At 55.3% G+C, this 24945-nt stretch overlaps 1 protein-coding gene across 1 annotated transcript in view; it reads left to right on the top strand.

Annotated features, from left to right (window-relative positions):
- Nucleotides 1-23900, top strand: part of TMPRSS9 (transmembrane serine protease 9) — a 51843-nt gene extending 27943 nt beyond the window's left edge. The window contains exons 7-19 of the mRNA XM_065422214.1: nt 4378-4549; nt 5275-5549; nt 7716-7852; nt 12052-12379; nt 13642-13813; nt 15396-15667; nt 18045-18181; nt 19755-20124; nt 20395-20511; nt 21537-21708; nt 22196-22461; nt 23074-23210; nt 23739-23900. Of these exons, the coding sequence (XP_065278286.1) occupies nt 4378-4549; nt 5275-5549; nt 7716-7852; nt 12052-12379; nt 13642-13813; nt 15396-15667; nt 18045-18181; nt 19755-20124; nt 20395-20511; nt 21537-21708; nt 22196-22461; nt 23074-23210; nt 23739-23900 (2717 nt within the window). The remainder of the gene's footprint in view (nt 1-4377; nt 4550-5274; nt 5550-7715; nt 7853-12051; nt 12380-13641; nt 13814-15395; nt 15668-18044; nt 18182-19754; nt 20125-20394; nt 20512-21536; nt 21709-22195; nt 22462-23073; nt 23211-23738) is intronic.
- The last annotated feature ends 1045 nt before the right edge of the window (nt 23901-24945 follow it).

Here is a 24945-nt window from a genome sequence, read left to right as displayed (position 1 = left end):
CACCACAAGCCAGTCCACTTTCCTGCCATCCCACGAACTGCTCCGCTCTACAAGCTGCTCCGCTCCGCTCACCGACCTGTGAGCCGTTCCAGCCGTCCCCGCAAACAGCTCCGCTCGCCGTTCCTTGGGCCACTCCAACCGGCCCCGCAAGGCTCCGCGCCGCTCGCTGCTCCTCCAGTCGTCCCCACAAATTGCTCCACCAGCTGCTGAGCAATATAGCTTCAGGCTCCCCCACTAGTTAACACAGCACTCAGTGATCTCAGCTCTTAATAACTTTTAGCTCTTTTATGATTTCAGCTCTTAGCGATTTCAGCTCATAGTATAGTAGGGGAGCCCCAATGCTGGTGCTGCATTGGCCCAAATTGAATTCAGCTCAGCAGTTTGTAACTAGACTCCTAATAGAATCAAAGTTAGCTCTGACATTCAACAGTGGAGCGAGGAGGTGGTACAATTGGTGTTTCAAACCCTCAGAGGGGGCCCATACCATCAGGCACAAATACCTGTCCCCATCCTCTCTCAATTCACTGGGTTTTGTAACCCATGCCCCTTGTCAAGCAAGTGCTACTTAGGTAATGGTGAAGGACTCACTCAGTCCTTCTGTCATACAACAGTTCCACTGGCCTTGATTCACAGAATCAGGGTAACAAAACTTTATTCTTCCTGTCCCAATAATAGAGAAACTGGGGATCCCACACCAGCCAAAGTAACCACTTTCAGTTGCTGTTGTTTCATGCCATGCCAGGGTGTGCCTATGCAACCAAGATCAGCCCCTGGAGTTCTTTTCCACACTCGCCATAATTCACCACCAGATGTCAGGGTAGAGCTCATCCTGACTCTGCTTACACTCACAACACACCTGTTAATACATCCCAGAATCACGTTTGCTTTTTTTGCAACAGCATCATACTGTTGACTCATATTTAGCTTGTGGTCCACTATAACCCCTAGACCCCTTTCTGCCGTACTCCTTCCTAGACAGTCTCTTCCCATTCTGTATGTGTGAAACTGATTTTTCCTTCCTAAGTGGAGCACTTTGCATTTGTCTTTATTAAACTTCATCCTGTTTACCTCAGACCATTTCTCCAATTTGTCCAGATCATTTTGAATTATGACCCTGTCCTCCAGATGGTCAAGGACAAATCCCCATGATCTGAGTGTCCCTAAACCTCCAACTGCTAGAATCTTGGACTGGACAGCAGAGGATGGATCACTCAAGAATTGCCCTGTTCTGCTCATTCCCTCCCTCTGAACTATCTGGTACTGGCCACTGTTGGAAGACAGGCTACTGGGCTCCATTGGTCTGACCCAGTATGACTGTTCTTATAGATTTATAGATTCATAGATTCTAAGACTGGAAGGGACCTCGAGAGGTCATTGAGTCCAGTCCCCTGCCCGCATGGCAGGACCAAATACTGTCTAGACCATCCTTGATAGACATTTATCTAACCTACTCTTAAATATCTCCAGAGATGGAGATTCCACAACCTCCCTAGGCAATTTATTCCAGTGTTTAACCACCCTGACAGTTAGGAACTTTTTCCTAATGTCCAACCTAGACCTCCCTTGCTGCAGTTTAAGCCCATTGCTTCTTGTTCTATCCTTAGAGGCTAAGGTGAACAAGTTTTCTCCCTCCTCCTTATGACACCCTTTTAGATACCTGAAAACTGCTATCATGTCCCCTCTCAGTCTTCTCTTTTCCAAACTAAACAAACCCAATTCTTTCAGCCTTCCTTCATAGGTCATGTTCTCAAGACCTTTAATCATTCTTGTTGCTCTTCTCTGGACCCTTTCCAATTTCTCCACATCTTTCTTGAAATGCGGTGCCCAGAACTGGACACAATACTCCAGCTGAGGCCTAACCAGCGCAGAGTAGAGCGGAAGAATGACTTCTCGTGTCTTGCTCACAACACACCTGTTAATACATCCCAGAAGCATGTTTGCTTTTTTTTGCAGCAGCATCACACTGTTGACTCATATTTAGCTTGTGGTCCACTATAACGCCTAGATCCCTTTCTGCCGTACTCCTTCCTAGACAGTCTCTTCCCATTCTGTATGTGTGAAACTGATTTTTTCTTCCTAAGTGGAGCACTTTGCATTTGTCTTTGTTAAACTTCATCCTGTTTAACTCAGACCATTTCTCCAATTTGTCCAGATCATTTTGAATTATGACCCTGTCCTCCAAAGCAGTTGCAATCCCTCCCAGTTTGGTATCATCCGCAAACTTAATAAGCGTACTTTCTATGCCAATATCTAAGTCGTTAATGAAGATATTGAACAGAGCCGGTCCCAAAACAGACCCCTGCGGAACCCCACTCGTTATGCCTTTCCAGCAGGATTGGGAACCATTAATAACAACTCTCTGAGTACGGTTATCCAGCCAGTTATGCACCCACCTTATAGTAGCCCCATCTAAATTGTATTTGCCTAGTTTATCGATAAGAATATCATGCGAGACCGTATCAAATGCCTTACTAAAGTCTAGGTATACCACATCCACCGCTTCTCCCTTATCCACAAGGCTCGTTATCCTATCGAAGAAAGCTATCAGATTGGTTTGACATGATTTGTTCTTTACAAATCCATGCTGGCTGTTCCCTATCACCTTACCACCTTCCAAGTGTTTGCAGATGATTTCCTTAATTACTTGCTCCATTATCTTCCCTGGCACAGAACTGGTCTGTAGTTTCCTGGGTGAACTCACAGGCGATGAAGTTGAAACTCATTCCAAGTTCTTCCCTGCCATGGCACCTTGGGCTAGGCTCATATGCCAGCTGGTCACTGAGGGATATTCAAGCTTTGTTGGTTGGTTTTTACTGGACGCAGATCATGTGATATGATTCCATTCCCTGATTGGATGACCGTAAGGAACACTGGTTTCTGTTGAGGAAACTGTTCACGAATCATATGTCCCACTGCATGGATCCTTGCCCGTTCCTGCCAGGTTGCCAACTTTGTAATAGCTGACAACCAGAATCCCCTGCTCCACCTCTTCCCTCAAGGCTCCACCCCTGCTCTGCCTCTTCCCCTAAGGCCTAGCCCCCTGTTCACTTCTCTCCCCTCTCCCCCGTCACTTGCTGCTCTCCCCACACCCCATTCCTTGTAGCTGAATCCTCTCCACCTCCCTCCCCCGCCCCCAGCTGGACTCCCTCTGCTCCGGAGCTGCAGCCTGATCGGACACTGCCAAGTCCCCTTTTCGACTGGGCTTTTCGAAAACCAGGCACCTGGCGACCCATCCCTGCTGCATGGGTCCCCATCCATCCTCATTCTGTGGGTGTTCGCATGTCCCCACTACGTGGGTCCTCACCAGTCCCGTGGCCTCCTAGAGCTACTCCAAAAGTACCATATATACTCGTTCATAAGCCGAATTTTTTTAATAAAAAAGGGAAGCACCAGAGAAGGGGGTCGGCTTATGAACGGGTAGAGAGGGAGAGGTGGGACACAGCCCCTCCCCCCAACAGAGGGAGCAAGGAGAGGCAGCACAGCCAGAAGGGAAGAGGCGGGGCCAGCGTCTCTCCGCTTCTGGCCACGCTGCTCCCCCCCCAGCCTCCAAAGCAGCTGCAGCTCCGGGGCTGGCAGGCTGCAGCCGTGCCGCTCGGCCCCGCCCCCCAGAGCAGGCTGTGGCCGCGCCACCCGGCCCGTTGGAACATGCTGCGGCCGCACCGGTCTGGCCCACCGCAGCAGGCTGCAGTTGTGCTGCCCAGCCTGCCGGAGCAGCTCCAGCCAGGTCAGAGACATCCTCCCCTGGCCCTCCCCAGATAAGGTGGGAAGGGATGGGATGGGGAGAGTGTGGGGGTCCCGGGCTAGAGGTGGGGTCATGTGGGGAGTGGTCACAGGGGCTACTGCGCTGACTCCAAGCTTCTCACCCCCCAAAAATGTCCCCACCAGTTGCTATCTCAGCCCGTCAGGGTAAGCAGCTGGCACGCGAGGACGCTTTGTTTACTTAGGTTTACCGCCGTGCCTGCGGACGCTCGAGGTAAACAAACCATCTCGGCCCACCAGCGGCTTATCCTGATGGCCCGGGAGCCAAAGTTTGCTGACCCCTGAATTATAGGGTCGGCTTATGAACGGGTTATAAAAATTTTCCATTTTTACTTATCCATCTTGGGGGTGGGGTCGGCTTATAAACGAACCGGCTTATGATCGAGTATATACGGTAATTTAAAATATGCTCCATCTGTGGCATTCCAGGCAATGGCCTCGCTCTCCGGGGCATTCAGCGGGTAGGGCCATGGGTGTATGCTCTGCTGAAATGAATCCATCCCCACCCCCAGCAAAGGCTGCTGGGGCAGGTTTGCAGCACCCACCTGCCTCTGTCTGCACCCATGGCTGGAGTGAGGGAGTTTGCAGAGCTCACACAAGGTCTCTTCTGCCTTTCAGACTGTGGGAGCCGCCCCACCATGCAGACAGCCCACAGAATTGTGGGTGGCACCGAGGCCTCCAGAGGGGAGTTCCCGTGGCAAGTCAGCCTGAGGGAGAACAACGAACACTTCTGTGGTGCAACTATCCTCACTGAGAAGTGGCTGGTGTCTGCAGCTCACTGCTTCAATGAGTACGGCCCCGACCATGGCACCTTCCCTGACCCCCTTCCCATGGGCAGAGCCGAGATCAGGGAAGGGAACAGGTTGAGAAGCCCTCTATCCCAGTGCTTCTCAACCTGTTTACCAATGTGGGTCACATGTGCGGTTCTCTCTGTGTTATGGGGGCTGCATCCACACACTATATATACTACCTGTATGGCCCTGAGGATGGCTCATGGGATTGGGCCGCAAGCAGCCCGCGGGTTGAAGAAGCACTGCTCTAGCCCCATATTCAGCCTCTTGCCACATCTCAGCTGGGATCCTGCTTCCTGCTGTACTGGCTAGGCAGGGCTGGATTTCCTATTCGGCACAGTAGGCACGTGCCGATGGGTGCCAGTGTTCTAGGGGCACCTTACCGCTCTAAAACTGTGTGCAACATGAAGGTCAGCTGTAGTCAGGGGGGTGCTGAAGATGCTGAGCCTAGGGGTGCGTAAGGTGTAAATCCAGCCCTGGGCCTAGGGCTACGGCCCAACTCCAGCCATTCTGAGCCCATGCAGCCTGGCACATCAGCACCATGGGGACGCACTGTGCCATGAGGGCAGGGCACTGGGACATGGTGGGGCATTTGTCACAATGGCTGTGGCTCAGCTCAGGTCAAGGCCCAGCAGCCTCTGCTACTGCCATGCCTCACCTTTGACACACACAGCGACTGTGCAGGGGCAGCCTGGAAGGGATCACACATGTCTGTGCATTTCAGGTTTCAGGACCCAGCAGTCTGGGCCGCCTACATGGGAACCATCTCCCTCAGTGGCTCAGACAGCAGCACCGTGAAAGCCGGCGTGGGCCGCATCATCCCACACCCCTCCTACAACACCGACACCGCGGATTTCGACGTGGCTGTGCTGGAGCTCGACAGCCCCGTGCCCTTTAACAAGTATATCCAGCCTGCGTGCTTGCCAGGCCCTGGGCACCGCTTCCCGGCCGGCAGGAAGTGCCTCATCTCTGGCTGGGGCTATCTCAAGGAAGACTTCTGTAAGCCTTGGGGTGGGGCACCCAAGAACAGCAGGGAAGAGGAGAGGGTGGGGACTCCTGAGAAGGGCCAGAGGTGGGGGGAATCCAAGAAAAGCTAGGGGGCCCACCCTGAGCAGGGCCGGGGGTGGGGAGGAAGGGGGCACACCCCAAGAAGGACTGGCGGGACCCTGAGAAGGGCTGTGGGTGTGTGGGAATCCTGAGGGGGGAGGAGGAGGTACACCCTGTGAAGGGCCAGGGGAGAGGGTGCACATAGGGGTGCTAACTTTCTAATTGCACTAAATGGTAAACCCTTTCCCTGCCCCTTCTCTGAGGCCCTGCCCTTGCTCTCTCCATCCTGCCTCCCTCCGTCCCTCACTCTCCCCCACCCTCACTCACTTTCAGCAGGCTCGGGCAGAAGGTTGGAGTGGTGGTGGGGGGTGAGGGCTCCAGCTGGGGGTGTGGGCTCTGGGGTGGGGCCAGGGATGAGGGGTCTCAGGCCTGGGGCAGGAGGTTGGGGTGTTGGGGGGTGCGAGCTCTGGGAGGGAGTTTGGGTGCGGAAGGGGACTCTGGGCTGGGGTAGGGGGTTGGGGTGTGGGAGGGGATTCAGGGTGTGGGGTCCCGGCGGCACTTACTGCAGCTCTCAGGAAGCGGCCCTGTTAGGGTTCCTTCCCCACTCTGAACTCTGGGGTACAGATGTGGGGACCTGCATGAAAGACCCCCTAAGCTTATTTTTACCAGCTTAGGTTAAAAACTTTCCCAAGGCACAAATTTTCCCTTGCCTTGAACAGTATGCTGCCACCACCAAGTGATTTAGACAAAGAATCAGGGAAAGGACCACTTGGAGTCCTGTTCCCCCAAAATATTCCCCCCAAGCCCTGCACCCCCTTTCCTGGAGAAGGCTTGAGAATAATATCCTCACCAATTGGTACAGACTCAAACCCTTGGATCTTAAGAACAATGAAAAATCAATCGGGTTCTTAAAAGAAGAATTGTAATTAAAGAAAAGGTAAAAGAATTACCTCTGTAAAATCAGGATGGTAAGTACTTTACAGAATAACAAAAGATTCAAAAACACAGAGGATTTCCCCTCTAGGCAAAACTTTAAAGTTACAAAAACAGGGATAAACCTCCCTCTTAGCACAGGGAAAATTCACAAGCTAAAACAAAAGATAACGCCTTTCTTTGCTATTACTTACTATTTCTGCAATATTAGATGCTTAGCTTAGATATGGCTTAGGGAGATATATTTTCCCTGCCCCTGGTTCCTTGTTGACTCCGGGAGACACCGACAAAAAACCTTCCCCAAAGATTTGAAAGTATCTTCTCCCGTTATTGGTCCTTTTGGTCAGGTGCCACCCAGGTTTTCTGAGCTTCTTAACCCTTTACAGGTAAAAGAGGAATTAACCCTTTACAGGGTAAAGAGGGATTTTATGCTACCCATAGCTGTATGTTTATAACAGGCCCTCAGGTCCCTGCAGCCCCAAGGCACATGGGTGGCCAGGGAGACTCCACATGCTGCCCGCAGGCGCCGCCCCCCACAGCTCCCATTGGTCGCAGTTTGGTCCAGTGGGAGTTGTGGAGCTGGCACTAGGGGCAGGGGCAGTGCACGGAGCCATCCTGGCCACCCATGTGCCATGGGGCCGCAGGGACCTGGCGGCCACTTCTTGGCAGCTGCGTGGAGCTAGGGCAGGCAGGGAGCCTGCTGTGCTGCCGACCGAATTTTTAACGGCCTGGTCAGTGGTGCCGACCGGAGCCACCAGGGTCCCTTTTCGACTGGGCATTCCGGTCGAAAACTGGATGCCTGACAACCCTAGGTACACACTCTGTGCAGGGCAGGGGGAGAGGGTAGCACACCTTGAGAAGAGCTGAGGAGACCCTGTGAAGGGCAGGGGCGGGAGGGGGCACACTCTGAGAAGATCTGGGGGAGACTCTGTGAAGGGTGGGGGGCAGGAGGGGCCACACCCAAGAAGGGCCGGGGGGTGTTTTATTGTGCAGAAGCACCGGCGGGTTCCGCAGTCTGCCCAACCACGGGGTTGTAGTGTTTGGCCGCTGTGCTGGCAGCTCCCAATCCAGTCGCTCAGTGTGCGGCTGGTGTGGGGCTGATTCTGCAGAGAAGAGGGGCCCATGGGCTCGGGGCTATTGGCCCAACAGGCAGATCGAGTTTATTGCCTTGTCTCTTCCCATGAGTGGTGAAACCAGAGACCTTGCAGAAGGCGACAGTGGAGCTGCTGGACCAGGCCCTGTGCGCCAGCCTGTACAGCCACACTCTCACTGACAGGATGATGTGCGCCGGCTACCTGGAGGGGAAGATCGACTCCTGCCAGGTGAGGAGGGGCCTCTCTCAGCACCGGGCAGCGATGTTGTGGGCGTCCACTCCCAGGGCAGGGGCTCATTCCCTTCCAGTCACACACTCAGCCCCTGCAAGCGGCCCATTACAGACCCCTGCCCAGCTAAAGGCTCTGGCACTTGTTACACTAGCCAGCTGCATCTGTACGCCCCGATGGGGTGAGCTCTGAGCAGCCACCAGCGCCCTCCTTTGCAAGGGCTGGATGAACACACAGGCAAACTAGGCATGTGCCTAGGGTCCACATTCCTGGGCGAAGCCTCAAAAGGTTGCAATGCCACTAAGAGCATAAGAATGGCCATACTGGGTCAGACCAAAGGTCCAGCCAGCCCAGTATCCTGTCTGCCGACAGTGGCCAATGCCAGGTGCCCCAGAGGGAGTGAACCTAACAGGTAATGATCAAGTGATCTCTCTCCTGCCATCCATCTCCACCCTCTGGCAAACAGAGGCTAGGGACACCATTCCTTACCCATCCTGGCTAACAGCCATTAACGGACTTAACCTCCATGAATTTATCCAGTTCTCTTTTAAACCCGGTTATAGTCCTAGCCTTCACAACCTCCTCAGGCAAGGAGTTCCACAGGTTGACTGTGTGCTGTGTGAAGAAGAACTTCCTTTTATTTGTTTTAAATCTGCTGCCCATTAATTTCATTTGGTGACCCGTAGTTCTTATATTATGGGAACAAGTAAATAACTTTTCCTTATTCACTTTCTCCACACCACTCATGATTTTATAGACCTCTATCATATCCCCCCTTAGTCTCCTCTTTTCCAAGCTGAAAAGTCCTAGCCTCTTTAATCTCTCCTCATATGGGACCCGTTCCAAACCCCTAATCATTTTAGTTGCCCTTCTCTGAACCTTTTCTAATGCCAGTATATCTTTGGTGAGATGAGGAGACCACATCTGTACACAGTATTAAAGAAATGGGCGTACCATGGATTTATATAAGAGCAATAAGATAGGGAAGAAAGAGAACCCAAAGAACTACAGACTCACTTCAGTCCCTGGCAAAATCCTCAAGGAATCAATTTTGAAGCACTTGGAGAAGAGGAAGGTGATCAGGAACAGTCAACATGGATTCACCAAGGGCAAGTCATGCCTGACCAACCTAATTGCCTTCTATGCTGAGATAACTGGCTCTGTGGATATGGGGAAAGCAGTGGACGTGATATATCTTGACTTTAGCAAAGCTTTTGATACAGTCTCCCACAGTATTCTTGCCAACAAGTTAAAAAAGTATGGATTGGATGAATGTACTATAAGGTGGATAGAAAGCTCACTAGATTGTCGGGCTCAACGGGTAGTGATCAACGGCTCGATGTCTAGTTGGCAGCTGGTATCAAGTGGCATGCCCCAGGGATCGGTCCTGGGACCGGTTCTGTTCAACATCTTTATTAATGATCTGGATGATGGGATTAATTGCACCCTCAGCAAGTTCGCAGATGATACTAAGCTGAGGGGAGAAGTAGATACGCTGGAGGGTAGGGATAGGGTCCAGAGTGACCTAAACAAATTGGAGTACTGGGCCAAAAGAAATCTGATGAGGTTCAACAAGGACAAGTGCAGAGTCCTGCACTTAGGAAAGAAGAATCCCATGCACTGCTACAGTTCTGCAGAAAAGGACCTGGGGATTACAGTGGACGAGAAGCTGGATATGAGTCAGCAGTGTCCCCTTGTTGCCAAGAAGGCCAATGGCATACTGGGCTGTATTAGTAGGATCATTGCCAGCAGATCGAGGAAAGTGATTATTCCCCTCTATTCGGCACTGGTGAGGCCACACCAGGAGTATTGTGTCCAGTTTTGGTCCCCTCACTACAGAAGAGATTTGGACAAATTGGAGAGAGTCCAGCGGAGGGCAATGAAAATGATTATGGGGCTGGGGCACATGACTTACGAGGAGAGGCTGAGGGAACTATTGATTTAGTTGGGGATTGGTCCTGTTTTGAGCAGGAGGTTGGACTAGATACCTCCTGAGGTCCCTTCCAACCCTGATTTTCTATGATTCTATGAATCATATATGAATCTTATTTAGTCTGCAGAAGAGAAGAGTTGAGGGGGGTTTTGATAGCAGCTTTCAACTACCTGAAAGGGGGGTTCCAAAGAGGATGGAGCTAGGCTATTCTCAGTGGTGGCAGATGACAGAACTAGGAGCAATGGTCTCAAGTTGCAGTGGGGGAGGTCTAGGTTGGATATTAGGAAACACTATTTCACTAGGAGGGTGGTGAAGCACTGGAACGCGTTACCTAGGGAGGTGGTGGAATCTCCTTCCCTAGAGGTTTTTAAGGCCCGGCTTGACAAAGCCCTGGCTGGGATGATTTAGTTGGGAATTGGTCCTGCTTTGAGCAGGGGGTTGGACTAGATACCTCCTGAGGTCCCTTCCAACCCTGATATTCTATGATTCTATGAAAACATGAAAATCCATTAGGGGAAAATGCCCTTTAATTCTGCAGCAAACCCCTCAGCCTGGGCACGGCAAACTGCCCAGCCCACTCCTGCAGCCTGGCCCGCCCATAGTCACAGTCCACCCGCAAGCCCACAGCCAGCCCTGCCCTCCTTGGAACAGCCTAGAGGAAGATAGATCTTTGCAGCACTGGATAACTTTGAGAGGCTCTCAGATACCATGAGGATGGGTGCAGTGTCACAGCCTAGATGGGCTGCAAAAGACTTGAGGTTGGAACGTAATCTTTGTTACTTAGTCGCTTGCGAGCTCCAGATGCATCTGCCCAGCAATCACACAACAGGGCCAAAGATCAAATCTGAAACCTTAGTGCAAACCGATGAAACATCGTCTCTTTCACTTCAGCACGTGGTGAAGAGGAAAGCCTCAGACATGTGCTCTGTATACAGCCCAGATGAGTAACAGCCAGTAGCCCAGGAGGAGCACTGGGCCCAGTGAGGAAAATCAAGGTTGACCTAAGACTTGATGGTCAGTCTCATTAATAAGGAGACTGTTAAGAGCTGGAAGCTATTGGCCTAGGTCACTGGAAAGATAATTTCCCCCTTGATGTGCAGCAAGGGCTCGGATTTAAGGCTGGCCACCTGAGAGGCCACTCCACAGCTAAGTGTCTCCACCAGGGCCGGCTCTAGGTTTTTTGCCGCCCCAAGCAAAAAAAATTTTGGCTGTCCCCCACCCCAGCCCTGGGCTCTCACCCCCCACCACCAGTGCCCTCCCCCACCCGCACCCCCTGCCGCCCCAGACCTGGGCTCTCTCCCCCCACCCGCACCCCCTGCCGGCCCAGCCCTAGGCTCCCCCCCACCAGTGCGGACTCTGTCCACTCCCCCCTCGCCTCCAGCCAGTCCAGCACTGGCAGGATCAGGGTAAGCAGTAAGGCTCCTGGGCCGCGCCTCAGCCCAGGGTCCCTCCAGCCAGGGCTCCCGCCTCCAGGACCAGCCGGGACCCGGGAGGGCAGAGCCGGGGGACCGCCCCGGCAGGGGGCTGAGGAGCCGGGGCAGGGTAGCCCCAGAGGGAGTGGAGCCCCGGAGAGCGGGATGCGGGCCCCGCACGGCAGTGCCCCACCCTCTATGGCCCCGCTGCTGCTGCTTCTGGCCGCCCTGGCCACCCTGCCGCAGTCCCTGGGCGGCTCGGGCCGCTTCGCCCAGCCCCGGCTGCAGCGCTGGAGGGCGGCCGCCCTGCGGCATCTGCAGGTGGCTCCCTGTGCCCTGCGGGACAGCCCCCAGCCCGAGTGTCGGCCGCTCAGAGCCTGCCCGGCCCAGCAACAAGGTGCGGGTGCTGCTCCCCCACGGTGCGAACCACACCGGCCCCAGGGCACCCCCCGCTCACGACGCGCTGCTGCTGCCAGGGCCGGCTCTAGGCTTTTGCCGCCCAAAGAAAAAAAAAAAAAAAAAAAAAGATGGCCGGAATGCCGCCCCTGAAAATGTGCCATCCCAAGCACATGCTTGATTTGCTGCTGCCTAGAGCCGGCCCTGGTCTCCACTAGTTACATTCACTTAATGTGTTTCATCCAAGCAGATCCCAAAAGACATTACAGATTTCGGATCCTTCACCCACCCCTGAAATGCAGCCAGCTGTGGGGTGGTACACAGAAACTCTTTAGCAGCACACAGCAATGCTGCACACAAGGTTAGAACACAGAGCGAAGTGTAGGGAGGCGGAGTGCATGGTGCCCAGTTTGGAGTTGGCGCTGACTTCAGTGACGCATGCTCTTTGTCTCTTGCAGGGTGACTCTGGTGGCCCCTTGGTTTGTGAAGAGCCATCTGGCAAGTTTTTCCTGGCCGGTATCGTGAGCTGGGGAATTGGCTGTGCTGAAGCCAAGCGGCCTGGAGTCTACGCCCGAGTGACCCAACTCCGAGACTGGATCCTTGATGCTATCTCCACCTTCCCCATACCCACAGCCCTCACTGTCCCAACTACACTTCATAGCACAAACGGCAATGCTGCCACCATGGAAGGGATCAGCAACAGCACCACGAGCAAACACAGACCTGTGTCCACCACCTTATCAGTGCCTGCTGCCAGCAAGCCAGCTACTGCTTCCCGTCCACAAGGTGCTGGGAGGGTCGGGCTGTCTAGTTACAATGATCTTCCCAGGCCTGAAGTTCAGGGCTCTGCCTTTCCACTGAATTGAAACAGCCTTTTCTATTGTGTCCAGCGTGGCCCACATGAGCCTCAAACACAAAACGCAGCCTCTGCTGGGAAGTGCCCTGATCTCCTGAGCCCCAACAGTGGCCTTCCCAAGCATCTAAGTTGCACATGCAGTTTTGTGCACACTTTGCACTCTGAAGATCAGGCGCTTCACAGCTTGAAGCCGCAGGTGTGTTGGGATCTTGGCAGTGTTACTGCCAGCCCTTACCTGGTGAAACACCAGGAATTCTCTCCATGCCCTGAGCACAGTGGCTGAGGTAGCAGAATTGCACGTGGCTGTGCTTGCTCCCAAGGCCCTCGCTGTCCTTTGCCACTCAAAGATCTCCTGGCAGTTCAAAGCCTACTTCTGCACCCAAAGAGAGTCCTGCAGCCCCACACCGGCCAGGGAGCAGGGCAAGCTCCGGAAGCCAGCCTGTGTTTGACAGCTCATGGCACCTGGTTCTTAGCCACCCATCGGAAGGGCTCTGAGGGAGGAGGTAGTTTTTGGGTGTTCCTTCAGTTTCAGGCATTTGGTGGAGGCTCATGGGTATGAGGGGTCACTGGAGTGCAGGCCCCAGTGACTCTAAGCCCCATCCCAGCACGCTGCCGCTGAGAACAAAGGGGCTTGAGAGTCCTGGTGAAAGCTGGCGGAAGCCCTGGAGATGACCATGGGTGGCTATACCTAGGCATCTCCTGGGGGAGTGGGGCACCTGTTGGTGGAAATAGCAAGCTTGGCAGGAAGGACTTAGCTCAGGGGTAGGCAACCTTTCAGAAGTGGTGTGCCGAGTCTTCATTTATTCACTCTAATTTAAGGTTTCGCATGCCAGTAATACATTTTAACGTTTTTAGAAGGTCTCTTTCTATAAGTCTATAATATATAACTAAACTATTGTTGTATGTAAAGTAAATAAGGTTTTTAAAATGTTTAAGAAGCTTCATTTAAAATTAAATTAAAATGCAGAGCCCCCCGGACTGGTGGCCAGGACCCGGGCAGTATGAGTGCCACTGAAAATCAGCTCGCCTGCTGCCTTCGGCACGCATGCCATAGGTTGCCTACCTCTGACTTAGATAAATGTCCCTGACTTGGCCCTGAGCTGTCACCAGCCAGCAGGGGTCAGGGCTCCCTCCTTACCCATCCCCAGAGGCAGCGAAAATACTGATGGGCTGTGCTTTGGCTTCTGTTTAGAGTGCGGAGGGCGACCTGGGCTTTCAAAACCCAGCAAGATCGTGGGAGGTATCGAGGCTTCCAAAGGAGAAATCCCCTGGCAGGTCAGCCTGAAGGAGGGGTCGAGGCACTTCTGTGGGGCCACTGTCATTGGGGAGCGCTGGTTGCTGTCGGCAGCTCACTGCTTCAATCAGTAAGAGCCCATCTCCTCTTGAAAGCTCTGTATGTTGTGTTGTTCCAGTTTCTGCAGCCCCAGCCACACTGCATCATCTGGGGCTGGTGAGAGCTTTTGTTACCGAGTGGTCATGAGGTGAGAGGCAAAGTATTGTCATGGATCAGAAACAAGGAATAGGAATCCATCACCAATGTTCACCATGGCAGACGGTGAACAGTAGGTGCTTCAAGGTACCGTACTAGGTCCCAGGGTGTTTCAATACATTTACTAATGATGCAGGAAGGGGGTTGAGTAGTGAGGAATTAAAATTTGCAGTTATTGCTGTGAGTCAGGACCAGAGAGGACGTGAGGAACTTCAGAGTGCTCGAACCAAGCTAGAGGAAAGGGCAACACAATGTTAGGATGCATAAGGAATGAGATGAAAGAGAATACAAAAACAATTACAATGCTACTATAAAAATCAATGAGCGACCCCATCTGGAAACTGTGCTGCACTGTCACCCCATCTCAAAAAGGATAGTACAGAATTAGAAAGGATTCAGCCAACGGCAACAAAACTGAAAAAACTCTCCTAGGATCAGAGGTTGAAGAGACTGAGACTGTTTGCCTTAGAGAGGAGACTAGAAGAAGGGACACGATAAGAGTCTATAAAAATAATGAATCATGTAGAAATATGTCAGGAGCATCTGTTCTCCCTGTCTCACAGCACAAGGCCAAGAGTAGTCTCCTTTCAACTGAAAAGTACAAACCCGATGAAGGGAAATGCTTTTACCCCTACATACACAGAATTAGACTGTGGAACTTAGTGTCACTGGATGTCATTGAGGTCTAGAACTGAGTAAGATTTAAAGAGGGACTGGACTTTTATATCATGGACAACAAGAATAGTCAGAGTTACAATAGTTAATGCAAACAACAAGAATATTGGAGGGAAATGAAACCTTGTGTTTCAGGGTTTAAACCAGTCTCTGTCAGGGTTTAGACTGGGACCCTCATGGGGGGCAGATTACCCTATGTCTGCCAGCGTGGGTTTCTTGCACCTTCCTCTGAAATACCTGGCGCTGGCCAGTCAGAGACAGGACACTGGGCTGGACAGCCTTCGGGCCCGACCCAGGCCAGCCCTTCCTCTGTGCCTGCATCTCAGCATGTGGCGAGAGCAGCCCCACGAGCTGCTTTAGAAAAGGACTTGTAGGGCTTGTAACGAATTAGCTCCAGGTTTCTCCTCCACTAGAGCAAGTCCTTGGTAGAGTGTCAGTTCTGAAAGGTGACGACTGAGCCTGAGTGCGCCCCACAGGCCCCGGCTGTCAGGGGAGTGAAGCCGCAGGAATCCCATATGGCTGCCCTTGGCGGATGAGCATTAGCCTTGTAATGGAATTGCTGTTTTGAATGGTGATAGTTGTGCTGCTCTCTAGCCAAGGAGAGGTCACCCAAAAGCAAGAGCCTCCTTTCACAAGAGCACATTAACCAGCAAGGTTCTGTCCACGCAGAACAGCACATTGCAGGTCCTGAAACTTATTGACCCTCATAAGATGCTTAAGTTTTAGCTGTTCCGAATTCACAGTGTGTGTCCATGTGGCGGGGGGGCACTGTGCACTTGCAGGACAAAGCTGGAATATCTGAAAGCCTACCTAGGTACCACATCCTTAACTGGCGCAGACGGCAACGCGGTGAAAGTCAGTATAAAGAAAGTGGTGCAGCATCCCTCCTACAACCCCATCATCCTGGACTTTGATGTGGCTGTGCTAGAACTGGCCAGCCCCCTTCATTTCAACAAGTTCATCCAACCCGTGTGCCTCCCGTTAGCTGTGCAGAAGTTTCCCGTTGGCAAAAAGTGCATGATTTCTGGATGGGGAAACGTCAGAGAAGGCAACAGTGAGTAACGGGGGAGGAATAGCTCAGTGGTTTGAGCATTGACCTGCTAAACCCAGGGTTGTGAGTTCAATCCTTGAGGGGGCCATTTAGGGAACTGGGGTAAAAATCTGTCTGGGGATTGGTCCTGCTTTGAGCAGGGGGTTGGACTAGATACCTCCTGAGGTCCCTTCCAACCCTGATATTCTATTAATGTGATTTATCCATTGATTTACTGTGAGCTAGTGAGAGACCGAGCAGCAAACGGCTGCATCCGCCCAAGCTGAACAGGCCAGGGGAATAGGAAGGAGGTGTCCAGCAGAGAGAGCCAGAAATCAACAAGAGCTCTGGGACCCCAAGGAGAGAATCAGGGCCAAGGAAGCACTCTCTGCCCTCAGGAAGAAAGACAAGGGAGCTGGCAGCTGGCCAGAGCCTGAGGCAGAGTGTGGTGGAGCATTGCCTGTCTATACGTAGTAACTGCCCAAGAGAACGTCAGGGGCTACCTAGTGACATTGACGAGGTCCCTGCCCCAGACAGCTCAAGCTCACAGCTAAGACTGGACCTGATGGCACTGGGCAGGGGGATAGACACTAGGGAGGGGACAGGGTTAAGGCACATGCACTAGCAAAGGGAGCCTATTGCCCTGCTAGGCAGGGGACAGAGACCACCAGGAAGCTGCTGAGATCCTGGGCACTAGAAGTTAAACATCTGGAACCCCTCTGCCAGGCAGCGGTGGCAGCAGCAACATGGGTTCAATATCTAGGGGATCCTCTTAACAAGACAAAACAGACCCAGCTCTGACCCCCACCCAGCAACCTGGGAAAACCAAACACCACCCCTGGGTGCCTCTGAGAGGCAAGACTTCCCCCCTCACAAGCACTGAGTCTGTGCATAAAGCTTATACTAAAAGGGATAAGGGAACCAGGAGCGCCGGAACAGGGGGGCAAAGGGGCTGGCCTGTCCTCTTTTCGCCTGGCCTGACCGCCTGCCCCTCCTCTTCCCCTGGAGGCACCATCCCCCAGCCAGGCCAGAGCCAGGTCAGGGTAAGAGTCACACAGGCAGCTGTGGGGAAGCGTGCCTCTCAGGGCCCCCCATCCTGGGCAGATGGAAGGACCCAGGCTCCCTGGCCTGGCTCTGGCTTGGCCAGGAGGTGGGGCTTTGGGGGATGAAGGGGACAGAGGCGTGGCCATGGAGGGGACAGGACCTCATGCCCCTCCCCTTCAGGCAGAATCCATCACCCCCCCAAGGGAACCCAGCATTCAGTTGGGAAAACACCATGTTCAAAAGCACCTGACCATAAACAAACATCTACCCACAGTGTCCTATGCCTTGCTGTATGAAAGTCCAAACCAATGTCCCTTGAACACACCACTCCCCTGTCCCTGCACTACACCCCCTTGCAGCTGGCTGCCTTTAGTCAGCGAAGACCCAGAGCTCAAAGGTGCATTCCCATGGGTTCAGCCCTGCCCCTGGAAGGGGGGAATGTCAAGCAATGCCTCCCCTGCTGCTGCTGGCCACCTGCTGCCGCCGCCACCGGCCACCTGTGTGATGCCACATCCCGAGTCCAGCTCTCCATGACCTTGCTGGGTAGCAGGGAGCCACTCTGCTGCAGCCTCTTCCTGGGCCTTCGCTGCAGCACTGGCCCCACTCCAGCTCCAAGGGTTAGCGGCCCCTCAGGGAGCTCAGCTCCAGCAATCACTGACCAGCACTCAGGACTCTCCATGGAATCCAACCGGCTTCATCCTTAAACCCAAGAGAAGGGAGGGTCCCATGGAGGTAAGAACATCTGGCCCCACCCCCCTCCTCTTCACTGGGTTTTGGCAGCCCTCCCCTGCTTCGCAAGTGAGCTCAGTTGAGGTGACAGAACTGTGCTCAGTCAGGGCATGCTGCTGCCCTTTACTGGTCCCTCAGGAGAACAGCATTCAATACAGGAGGGTTTGTGACCCCAAACCAGCCCAAACTGATCCCTGTGGCAAAGTAGCCGCCTGCTGCACACCTAGGCAGAGCAGGCGTCTATGCAAACCAGGCCTGTTCCTGATGGGGCTTGTCCCCCAGCGCATCACTAGATGTCAGGGGAGAGCGCGTTCAGGTCCTGCTTACACGGTCGCTGAGCTCGGAGAGCAGCACTGCCTGGCTCCAGCCCCCCAAGAGCCAGCCTGGCAGCGTAACAGAAACCCAAGGGCTGCACAGCTGGGAAATACAGTCCACCAAGGCTGAGTCCCAGCAGGATCGGCGTGGCCTCTGCTGTACTCAGTGTGGAGTGTGGCCTCCTGGAATCTGGGCTGCCACTTGTGTCAGAGCTGCAGGCTGCCATCTGGACTTTGACTGCCCTGAGCAAGTGGGCATCAGCTCCCCTTCTCCTCGCATGCCCATGCTTTCTAATCCCTTTGTTTTCATGCAGTCACAAAGCCTGAGAGCCTGCAGAAAGCTTCTGTCGGCATCATTGACCAGAAGACCTGCAATGTTCTCTACAACTTCTCCCTCACTGACCGGATGATTTGTGCAGGCTTCCTGGAGGGGAGGGTTGACTCGTGCCAGGTAAGAACCTTGGAGTTCTTGACTCTCTCCAGGCCACCCTGGAAAGACCCAGAGAGTGGCTGGGAGCTCGTGGGCTCAGCATCTGCCTTGGGGGAAGGTGGGGACAGACTGTGCAGCAACTGTGGTTCTTCCAGAGGTTTTGTCCATGTGCTGCCATAAGCAAGATCTACATGGACCAAGGGTGGGCAAACTATGGCCCGGGGGCTGCATCCGGCCCTTCAGACGTTTTAATCTGGCCCTCGAGCTCCAGCTGGGGAGCGGGGTCTGGGGCTTGCCCCGCTCCAGCCAGGGAGCAGGGTTGGGGGCTTGCCCCGCTCCAGCCAGGGAGCAGGGTTGGGGGCTTGCCCCGCTCCCTGCATGCCGGGGCTCTGTGCGGCTCCTGGAAGCAGCGGCATGTCCCCCCTCCGTCTCCTATGCGTAGGGGCAGCCAGGGGGCTCAGCACACTGCCCCCGCAGCTCCCATTGGCTGGCAACCACGGCCAATGGGAGCTGCAGGGGCAGCACCTACGGATGGGGCAGCACGCAGAGCCTCCTGTCTGTGCCTCTGCTTAGGATCTGGAGGGGGTACATGCTGCTGCTTCTGGGAGTTGCTTGAGGTAAACGCCGCCCGGAGCCTGCACCCCTGACCTCCTCCTGCACCCCACCCCCCTGTCCCAGCCCTGATCCCCCTCCCTCCCTCCAAACCCCTCAGTCCCAGCTTGGAGCACCCTCCTGCACCCCCAACCCCTCATCCCCAGCCCCACCCTAGAACCCACACCCCCAACCAAAACCCTCACCCCCTCCTGCACTCCAACCCCCAATTTTGTGAGCATTCATGGCCCACCATATAATTTCCATACCCAGATGTGGCCCTTGGCCTTGGGCCAAAAAGTTTGCCCATCTCTGACATGGACCGATGAGAAGGACGGTCCATCTGCCAGGATCGGCGGGCAGCTTGGCTCTTTACTATCTTAGGGAAGATAAATGAAGCCCCATGCAGTTTAGTGAGTGACCTTCTAAACCACAATTCTGCTACACCGCAGGAATATTCAAGACCCCAGGGACAAAATGCTGCCCCTGCCCCCTAATGGCTGGCCATAGGGTTGTCTAGAGAGACTGTGACTGCTTCCTGGAGGCCTGTAGAAATGCACGTAAGGCACGTCAGTGAGCTGCACTTGTTGACCCCAAACCCTCCTGACAGGAGAACAAGGAGCTGTTCTGTACAAGGGAAGGGCAGTGCACTGAAAACTCAAAACAGGAAATACTGTTTTACATAGTTACCCTGTGGAACTCAATGCCACGATATCAGTAAGGCCCAGAGGTTCAGATTCTAAACACAACAGGCCATTGAATTAGCTAAAGAGAGTGTGCACAGTCACGCTAGATGGGGTGAGAGGGTATGGGTGCTTCAGGGCATGAGCTGACCTTGAGAGGCTGGGTGAAATTCCCCCTACAAGCAGGATATTCCACGAGTGTGCAATGCACAGTTTCTTGTCCATTTCTCTGTAGCACCTGGCGGTTCCTCTGTTTGAGGAGTTCCCTCAGGGGCTCTGGAAAGAGTATACTGAGCTATCACTGCCTGGCTTCTCCCCAGGGGGACTCGGGTGGACCGCTGGCCTGTGAGGAGACCCCAGGCCTGTTCTACCTGGCCGGTGTTGTAAGCTGGGGGATTGGCTGTGCTCAGGCTAAGAGGCCGGGGGTGTACTCCAGAATAACCAAACTCAAGGACTGGATCCTAGATGCCATCTCATCCAAGCCCAACCTCAGCTCTGGAGCAGGCACCTCACCCAGCACGGCAACTGCCAGGACCTCCACCACAAGCAGCTCCCCAGCCCAGCCCAGCAGCAATGAGGCAACCACCAGCCCAGCCAGCCAAATTACCACCAAGCCAGCTGCTACCCCCAGGAAAACCACCACTGCTGCTCCAAAGACCACAGGGGCTGCCAGGCCCAGCCAGCTCCCAGGTAACAGACTCGGGCTAGGCTTGGGGTGCCTGTGAACGGGGAGGGAGAGCCCCCACCACACATCAGTCACCAGAGGAGGGGAAGGCACCCAATCTGCATGGCAGGCACCAGTGGGGGGGCACCTCCATTGCACCGGTGGAGTATGGGGGAGACAAGCGCTCCTGCCATGCAGCAAGCACATTCCGTCGCAGGGAACAATCCAGCCCCATATCAGACAGGCCCAGCCCCGCAGGCCACATGCTGAGTGGGCTGTGGGTTGTCACCTTCCAGTGGTGCCCTGTACCAGCTTCACCTTCAAGTGCTCCAGCAAGATCTGCATTGGGAAAGCGAACCCGGAGTGCGACGGTGTCACTGACTGCAGCAACGGCTTTGACGAGCGCAACTGCAGTGAGTGCTGCCCGGCCTTTCCCACTGCCCGGCCCCGCCTGGCCTTCCTGCCTAGCCCTCTTGCCTGGCTGTCCCCACTGCCCAGCCCCACCTGGTCCCCCCCTGCCAAGCCCTCCCCACTGCCTGGCCCAGCCTTACTGCCCGGTCCTTCCCAGTGCCCGGCCTTGATTGGCCCTTACCACTGCCCGGCCCTCCGTACTGCCTGGCCCTGCCAGGCCTTCTTTCCCCGCCTTGCTCCCCACCCCCACTGCCTGGCCCTGCCTGGCTGTCCCCACTTGCCTTCCTGCCAAGCCGTCCCGCCTGCCCAGCCCTCTCTACTGTCTTGCCCCCAAGCCAAGCCCCGCCTGGCTCCCCTCTGCCCAGCCCTGCATGCGCCACTGTTGTCCCCCCCCCCCCAAGACCTACCAAGCTCTCCCCTCCCAGTTCTGTCACCTGGCCCCACGCTGCTCCTGCCCCTGTCACTCAGCCTGAGCCTTGGGGACCCAGGCTTCCATCCCATTCCTCTGAGTCAGTCCCTGCTCTGGAGGGGAGCTGCAGGCCCAGCCCCACCCAAAATGTACAAATCTGTGACAGGAAGTGGACACCCACGGCCTGCCGCTTGTCCCGCTCCCATCCTGCCACTTACCCCCAGGCCGCTCCCCGCGGCCTGCCACTCCACCCAAGTCTGACCATGATCTAATCCAGAAGCTCCATAGAGCCTGACGGCCCAGCCTGCCTGGGCAGGAAGCACCCCCTGATCATCCAACCCAACCCTTCCGTGACAGCCGTTGGGTCCTTCGCACCAGGGTCCCAGCAAAACCAGTTTACTCCGTATCTGCCAAACCCAGCTCCTCCCTTCCCACAGCCATTCCCCCAGTCCCCCTGGCCTCCCCACTAACATCCTAGGGCAGCTCCATGGGCCTGGCTGTCGTACTGCCCCGTGGGCTGCCCACGCCTCTCCCAGGAACCTGCCCCTTGTGGGGCAGGGAGGGAGCTCAGACTCTCATGTCTGCTTAACCAGCAGCTGCCTTCTCCCTCTGTCTCAGATTGCGGCAAGACCCCTGCCATGGCCTTCAGCAAGATCGTGGGTGGCAGCGGAGCGGCCCGGGGCGAGTGGCCCTGGCAGGTCAGCCTCTGGCTGCGGCGGAAGGAGCACAAGTGTGGGGCCGTCCTCATTGCTGACAAATGGCTGCTCTCAGCAGCTCACTGCTTCGATGTGTAAGTGAGACAGGGTCACCACAGCCTGGCCCAGCCGGGCCCTCCTCTGGCCCACCAGAGGCAGGCTGTCTGCTCAGCTCTTCCTCCACGTGTCCTCAGCCTCCCCGTCCATCACCCCTCCAGGACGCTGCCTGGTTCCACTCAGACCCTTTGCACAGGGTGCCCTGGGGGAGGCTCTAGGCTGCCAAGCCAGCACTCCTGCTCAGTGTCAGAGCCCCACCACACAGCTACTGCCCGGGGCAGGGACCATGGAGAACCAGTCATAGGGGCACTGCCATTGAAACCCTGGGCAAGGGGAGGGCTGCTGCCAGCACTGCCGGCTGCTGGGCCTTCACTGAGCTCAGGGCTGGGGCAAACGCTTCCTCGTACGGCTCAGCAAGCGCTGCCATGGCGTATGCCAGCCCCAAGCGCCTGCAGGAATGGGCCCCCTTGCTGGCTGTGCTGAGCCTCCTCCTAAACAGCCCTACTGCTCTCTCCCATGCTGCAGCTACAGTGACCCCAAGATGTGGGTGGCCGTTCTGGGGACGCCCTTCCTGAGTGGCACGGACGGGAGGGTGGAGAAAATCTTCCGCATCTACAAGCACCCATTCTACAATGTCTACACACTGGACTATGACGTGGCGCTGCTGGAGCTGGCCACAGCTGTGCGGTTCACCAGCACCATCAAGCCCATCTGCCTCCCGGACAATTCCCACGTCTTCAGGGAAGGGGCCCGCTGTTTCATCACAGGCTGGGGTGCCACCAAGGAAGGAGGTATGGCCCCAGGGACCCAGATGGTACCGTGCTGTACACAGTACAGCCATGGCCACCTGTGCGTCCAGCCAATGCATGCGCTGCCCCAACTGGGCACTGTTTGCGCCCTACCCCTCCAGCCAACAGCTGAGGTGCCCTCCATGCCATACCCCTCCAGTAACACCTACACCGCGCCGTACCCCTCCAGCCAACACCAACACCCCCTCTAGCTTGTTCCTCCCATATGATACACGCACCTGTCCAGTGCAGCCAATATCCATGTCAGTCCCTTACAGCTGTGCTCCCACTCCCCCTGCTCTGATGCGTGCATCACCCCCATTTGGCTGTTGCCTGTGCCATCCCTGATTCCCACACTCCAGCTAAATCATCTGCCTGTGAACACCTGCACCATTCCCATCAACACAACCCATGACTAACGTATCCAGCTGCCCAGTGCACACCTGCTCTGGCAGGAAGAGAGCCCAGCCTTCCCCAAGCGAGGCCTCACCCGCATGCCACAAGAGCTGGCCCATAGCCTGGGTGCCACATGCTGCAGCCAAGCATCACAGGACACCTCTCTCCCCAAGTTCCAGGGTCAGGCACACAGGCTGACAGTGATCTTTGTCTTTATAGGCCTCATGTCCAAGCACCTGCAAAAGGCTGCAGTAAATATAATTGGCGACCAGGCCTGCAAGAAATTCTACCCCATCCAGATCAGCAGCAGGATGGTGTGTGCCGGCTTCCCGCAGGGCACCATCGACAGCTGCTCGGTGAGCACAGACTGACCAAGGGAGCCCTGGAGCTGGGCCCACAGGGCAGAAACTTCCCTCAGCCCAACCTCTCCCTTGTTGGGCCCTTGCCCTGCTCCCCCACTGATTGCTTGGGATCTCCTTCACCCCCCCCCCCCACGACTGTTCCCTGGCTGGCCCCTCACAGGGAGCGGCAGGGGAACACCAGGTGGCCAGGGGGCATTGGGCAGCTGCTGTCCTCCCCCTGCTAACAGCCCTGTGTTTCATTGCCAGTCACCACTCCCAGGGCCTCTCTCCTCACAAGAGACCCCTAATCTCAGGCCACAGCCTGTGTACACAAGCTCATATGCAGAGCCACCCCAGAAGCAGGGAGTTGTGGAGAGCAGCTCCCCATGGAGCTGGGCTGGGCCCCTGAGAAGGTGACTCTCAGGAACTGGCTGCTGGGAGCAAGAGCACTTGTAAGCAGCATGCAGGCATGGGGCACCCCAGCATGTCAAGGACTGCTGGGGTCTCTTGCCTTGACACAGGCTGGTCTCCCTCTTTCCGCAGGGCGATGCAGGTGGCCCCTTGGCCTGCAAGGAACCCTCAGGGCGGTGGTTTCTAGCTGGAATCACAAGCTGGGGCTATGGCTGTGCAAGGCCTTACTTCCCTGGCGTTTACACCAAAGTCACCGCCGTCCGGGGCTGGATCGGGCAGAACCTCAAGCTGTGAAGCTGCATTTTTGCACTCAGGGAAGGAGAGAAGCGTGGGGTGGAATGGTTACCAGAGCGCCTGGAGCACTACTTCCTTAGCCCACATACACTCCTTCATGCTGCCGAGGGGTGAAGATGGCCCAATGCCAAAAGCAGGTGCAGCCAAACACTCTGCACCAGCTACGATTCATCACCAGGGCATGCACTAATCAGAGCTCGCTTGCCTAGAACGGTGCGACTCTAGACAGTGGCTCCTGTAAATAAATGTGGCCTGTTTCACCCAAGCCCCTGCAGCGCAGTGTGTGTGAGGGCTAGACCGGCCCCGATCTGCTGGAAACCCAGGCTGCATAGAGTAAAAACCCACCCACTATCACTGCAGTGGCCGCGGGATCACCCAGCTCCAAGCAGGTGATTTACACCCTGGTGCTAATTCAGCAAGGGCCTTCCAGAGGGGCCCACAAGTGGCACTTGCACACACTCCAGGAGGTGGCTCTGCAGACTCTCTGCCCTGGGGTTTCAGAGCTGGGCTGCCAGTGACAAGAAACCAAACCAAACCCACCTACTGTACCACAGCTTGACCACCCAAGACCCAATTCCTTGGACACCCCTCACTGGCAGAAGCCCCGTCTGAGATCTGTACCCCTGCTCATGCCCCAGCCAGCCTCAAGCACCATGCCAGGGATGACAGGACTTTAGTATCACAATGTTCAGTATTGCAGTGAGTAACTCACAGGCACGATTAGGGGAGAGTCACTCACCTAAGACAAGGATGCTCAGCAGCCGGTGTGCGGAGCAGGGAGCTGCCTACGTCAGCCAGTGGGTAATGCCAAGGAGTGGGCCGGGATAAGCCCAGCCCCTCCAAGGTAACGTGGCACCTGTCTTCACTTGTCCTTAGCTGGACAGGGCGTTCAGCTGAGAATGCCAAGTCAGCCCTTTCTCAGGAAAAGCCTCAGTGGCAAAGCAGCCCCCACCTCCCTTATAGCTCAATGCCCTGTCCTTTGGGCACTCAGGTGGGGTGGGAAACCAGTTTTCAAATCCCTGCTCTTCCTGAGGTGGAGCAAGGA

The sequence above is a fragment of the Emys orbicularis genome, chromosome 24, assembly GCF_028017835.1.
Source record: "Emys orbicularis isolate rEmyOrb1 chromosome 24, rEmyOrb1.hap1, whole genome shotgun sequence".
Lineage (NCBI taxonomy): Eukaryota > Metazoa > Chordata > Testudines > Emydidae > Emys > Emys orbicularis.
This window is presented reverse-complemented; position numbering and strand designations above follow the sequence as displayed.